Genomic DNA, 4,726 nt, shown 5'->3' on the forward strand with positions numbered 1-4,726 from the left:
TTCTGTTCTAGTGTAAACGTACACAGAGAAAACTAAGTTGATTTCTACGTACGAAAATGTTTGAAAGTGTCAAATTCCAACACATGTTGAGTTTTTCGCAACAAATGTTTTTTCCATATTGACTCAAATATTTGTCAAATTAGATACCAACTCCCTTACATCGTGTCTTATTTTCAAATTAGGCGCCAGTTTTCATCATTATTATACTGTTTTTACGTATATAAATGGATGACAGTTCTGCTCATCTGAGCCGTACAATGTACATGTCCCTGGGATCATCTAATAGACACAGCTATCACAATCGAACCAATGATCAGGTCAAGTAGAGTTGTACCAATTCAACACCAAAAGAATGTTTTGAACTCCTTCATTCAATATTTTTTTTAATTGAAAATTCCCATTTATATTTTATCATAATCGTATATTCAAGAAGGTAGTTTTAAAGGAATCAAATAAAATCACAATATCAGTTAAGATATATATGACAAGTATATAAATATTACTTATGGCTATTTGGTGAAAAAGTATGTTCCTGCTTTGGACGCGACATGCTTTTGACGAAACTATTGCCAACACTTTTTATTCAGTATACGAAAAGTTTTGGGGGAAAATATAAACGAGTGCATTCATTTGAACTCAGCCTAAACAAGGCTGAATAGAATTTATTCAGTCACGTAATGTGAAACCATTCGATATGCGAAAAATAAACTCACTAGGGAAAAAATTCAAATTATGCCTTTATGCCTGACGCCAAGAGCCTTTTGTACAGATTCCGGGTCCTCGCCACCATTCATTTATATCTTTGTACCAATGTTTCGTGGACATGGTATGATCATCATGTAGTAAGGCGCATATTCGGCACCAAAAATAAGCCCAATTTGGAATGAATTCGCCGGTTCCCTTCCATTTGAAATACGAATTATACAAATCATCATTTTGATCTAGAATGTGCAAGTATTCGGCCAATTCTTTCGGTGATTTAAAATGATCGACATGAATGAACGATCGAAGAGGTGCGTATTTTTCATAGTCCTCAGGTGTGCTTCCCATCACAATAGGTATGACATCATGCCCAAGTCCCGTGGTGAAGAATTTTTCAGTGATATAGTTTTTGCAGTTTGCATTTTCAAAAGCCAAATAAAATTTATAGTCATCGTCAAGGATGTGATGGCATTTTTCCTCATCCGAGAGTGGACAGTGCATAGTTCCACAATTGCCATAAATATCAACGGGAATATACTGGTTGAGCTCTGCAGCATATTGGTTTCGGTTGTTAAAAGGCCAACAGTTTGAAACGAACCATGCCACTTTTTTGGTTTTATGTGCTGCAAAATTCTTGCTTTGCTCCATCTGTTTGATCCGAGGGTTATAATAAACCCATTTATTATAAGGTGTAGTTATGATGCTATCGTGCCTTTGATTTTGTGTAAAAACAATAAACATGGTTAACAAAGATGGAAAATATTTCGAGGCTCTAGATTTACCTGTATGTTATGGTCCAATTGAATACGTCTGGGTAATCGAAAGGGTTTGTCCCCATAGCGCTTTCCATGTGATGAAGTGCATACAGTTGATTTGCTGGTCTTGTCTCATTTGTATGCTCATAAGAATCAAGGAAGAAAACCAAATCGGCGCTTTGTCTCTCCTTTTTGTTGTCTGTTATTCGGCATGCATCAACCGGACATTTTAAATCTTTGAATATGTCTTCGGATTTTTGTTGTTTCCACCAAAACGGGGGATCTCCAACCATCTTTTGAGCCTCTTCCTTAAGCCCAAACCAATACGGATATCCATTATTTACCAAAATTGTTTTGATATTCTTCGGATTATAATTTGGGGGAATAAACATCAACTGATTTAGAATGCGATCATTATCCGATTTTTCGAATGGCAACAAAGCTGTATCATGCCTAGAAATAGATGCCGATTCTGGGTATCGTGTACCATTTTTTAAGTACCATGCTTTCGATTTTATCAAAATGGAAAAACTAGACGGATCGTAATCATCCATCTCACTGGCATATTCATATTCAAGCTCTTCATTACTTTTGTAATGAGGATTTTTATCCTCCGAAATTAACATAAAATTCCTGAAATAATTAAGTATTAAAACCAAATTCCGGTTTAAATTTATAATTGTTCGACACAAATGTAATAATTACAGAACAATAAGTCCAATCGCTACCAGTACAATTGATAAAATTAAACTTTTATGGAATCTTCGTCCTGATAAGTATAATTTAAACCAATCGTTCATGTTGATCACTCGTTGACTGAATGAACCAAACATTCATCACTTTATCGATGATTATATCGATTGAGTTACGAAAACCTTGAAAGAAAAAAAAACAACAACGACAGCAATTTCCAAACACTTACCATTTGTGTCAACAAAGACGTCACTTGCGTCGATACTTTGCATTTTCATTGGATTTATATATAGCTTCCGAGTAAAGAATTCATTGCTCAAACACGATTGGCATACGATTCATCAAAAATGCGATCATATCCATACGAGCAAATCCATATTTTAAAAATTTATTAAGACAATGTGGAATAGACGTTGATCATGGCATATTTATACCAATCCACATTGCGGTACTTGATGTTCGAGTATGACGATAATGCTTTCAATATTGGTGAATTGACCATTGATCCATTTGCAGGCAAGCCTATAGGCGCATTGAACAGCACAAAAATATCCCGATTCGGATTCCACTTTGCAGCCGATTCGATGGCACAAGCTTGCCTATAGAAAAGCAATAATTAAAATAGAATTGCTACGGAGGTTAGTTAAGCCAGTATTTCGTGTGAAAGTTCCGAGGAAAATTTGAACAAATTAACAATCGATTACCTCGAAGTAAATGATACGATACCGCTTTTACACGATGTATCCTCGAAAAATATCGTTCGATCAAGTATCGGTGGTGATGTCAAATTTTGAAACAAACCATGCAACTTTTTTTGTCTTATTCGCAGCATAATTTCGATTTTGTTGTTTCTGTTTTATCCGCGGATCATAATACACGAATTTATTGTATGGTGCTGGTATTGTACTGTCACTCCGGTACGTGATTGTCCAATTGAATACATCTAATTAAAATGATGACATGAAATTTATTATGGAAAACTATTTCCGATTCATTCACCGATTAAAAGAACAAAATCATCTTATCAGGATGTCTAATTGGTCGTGTTTTTGCTGGACTCTCCGAATGGTATAAAGCATAAAGTTGCTTCGGTGGTCGTCTTCGTTTTGTGTGTATATATCGATCGTGAAATAGCACCAAATCAGCCGTTTGTCTTTCACTTCGATTCTTTGTCAATTGACAGGTGTTAACTGGACAATTGAATGTTTTGAACACATCTTCACCTTTCTTAATCTTCCACCAATAAACGAAACCATTGTATGCTAGGATTGTTTTAACCTTCTTTGATTTTAAAATTGAATCATAGTTTGACGGAATGAACATCATTTGATTTAAAATACGATCATTTCCGGGATCTTCATCTGGAAATAATTTCGTGTCTCGAATACCTGTCTTTTGAGATTTGGTCGCTGGTTCTGGGTAGCGCGTACCATTCTGCAAATACCATGAATTCGTTTTAGCAACAGCCATGAAACTGGTAGAGTCATAATTGTGTTGCCCAGGTATATAATTCACACTTTTATTGCACTCACTTTTTAATGAACGTCTAAAGAGCTTGGATAAAAACTTTTCGTAATTCCTAACAAGAAAATTTTGAAATGACGAAAATAGCTCAAAAATGTAAAATATTTATAATATTTACCAAACAAGAAGACCAGTTGCTAAAATCAAAGTGGATAATATGATGAATGTACCGAATCTTCTCACCGGCAAATATGCTCTAATGCAGTGGCTTGCGTACATTGCCATGAATTTTGGTCGAATGAAACAAGCTATTATTTTATAGCGGTTTTTAAAACATTTTATATATCAGCTCCAAAAAATCAATAGATGTAAGAACAAAAACCATTTTTCTAACTGACGATATTTCTAACAAAAATAGAACTGAGAGTAAAAATGAAACAGCTAAAATCCAAACTAGAAATTGGGCTTGGTCCGATTTTTTTTTCGATAACCATTTAGCAATACCAAGCTAATTAAAATCCATATGATGAATTTACGTCTGCCTATAGTGTAAACGTACACAGTTCTGTTCTAGTGTAAACGTACACAGAGAAAACTAAGTTGATTTCTACGTACGAAAATGTTTGAAAGTGTCAAATTCCAACACATGTTGAGTTTTTCGCAACAAATGTTTTTTCCATATTGACTCAAATATTTGTCAAATTAGATACCAACTCCCTTACATCGTGTCTTATTTTCAAATTAGGCGCCAGTTTTCATCATTATTATACTGTTTTTACGTATATAAATGGATGACAGTTCTGCTCATCTGAGCCGTACAATGTACATGTCCCTGGGATCATCTAATAGACACAGCTATCACAATCGAACCAATGATCAGGTCAAGTAGAGTTGTACCAATTCAACACCAAAAGAATGTTTTGAACTCCTTCATTCAATATTTTTTTTAATTGAAAATTCCCATTTATATTTTATCATAATCGTATATTCAAGAAGGTAGTTTTAAAGGAATCAAATAAAATCACAATATCAGTTAAGATATATATGACAAGTATATAAATATTACTTATGGCTATTTGGTGAAAAAGTATGTTCCTGCTTTGGACGCGACA

The 4,726-nt window shown here is 34.4% G+C and overlaps 1 protein-coding gene across 2 annotated transcripts; it reads right to left on the reverse strand.

Moving 5' to 3' along the window:
• Positions 1-625: 625 nt before the first annotated feature.
• LOC129573008 (glycoprotein 3-alpha-L-fucosyltransferase A-like) lies at positions 626-3,649 on the reverse strand. Of its 2 annotated transcripts, XM_055453144.1 has the most exons (4): positions 2,855-3,096; positions 2,163-2,749; positions 1,485-2,090; positions 626-1,414 (listed from the first exon to the last, which is right to left on the reverse strand). In XM_055453144.1, the coding sequence occupies exons 2-4, from the start codon at positions 2,288-2,290 to the stop codon at positions 739-741; spliced, it is 1,410 nt and encodes a 469-aa protein (XP_055309119.1). In that variant the 5' UTR covers positions 2,291-2,749; positions 2,855-3,096; the 3' UTR covers positions 626-738. The 2 variants fall into 2 exon arrangements, with proteins under 2 accessions (XP_055309119.1, XP_055309120.1); XM_055453145.1 differs by lacking the exons at positions 2,163-2,749; positions 2,855-3,096 and adding an exon at positions 3,170-3,649 and having other exon boundaries at positions 1,485-1,506.
• Between the last annotated feature and the right edge of the window lie 1,077 nt (positions 3,650-4,726).

Source organism: Sitodiplosis mosellana, unplaced genomic scaffold, assembly GCF_009176505.1.
Source record: "Sitodiplosis mosellana isolate CC-2019 unplaced genomic scaffold, AAFC_SMos_1.0 Smas_scaffold_5859, whole genome shotgun sequence".
NCBI classification, from domain to species: domain Eukaryota; kingdom Metazoa; phylum Arthropoda; class Insecta; order Diptera; family Cecidomyiidae; genus Sitodiplosis; species Sitodiplosis mosellana.

Excerpts from the sequence above, each read along its gene's own strand:
- LOC129573008 (XM_055453144.1), bottom strand. The coding sequence starts at position 2,290 with ATGTTTGGTTCATTCAGTCAACGAGTGATCAACATGAACGATTGGTTT. Across the intron at positions 2,091-2,162 it reads GCGATTGGACTTATTGTTCT|GAATTTTATGTTAATTTCGG; the intron begins GTAATTATTACA and ends TAATTATTTCAG. Across the intron at positions 1,415-1,484 it reads AATTGGACCATAACATACAG|GCACGATAGCATCATAACTA; the intron begins GTAAATCTAGAG and ends ACAAAATCAAAG.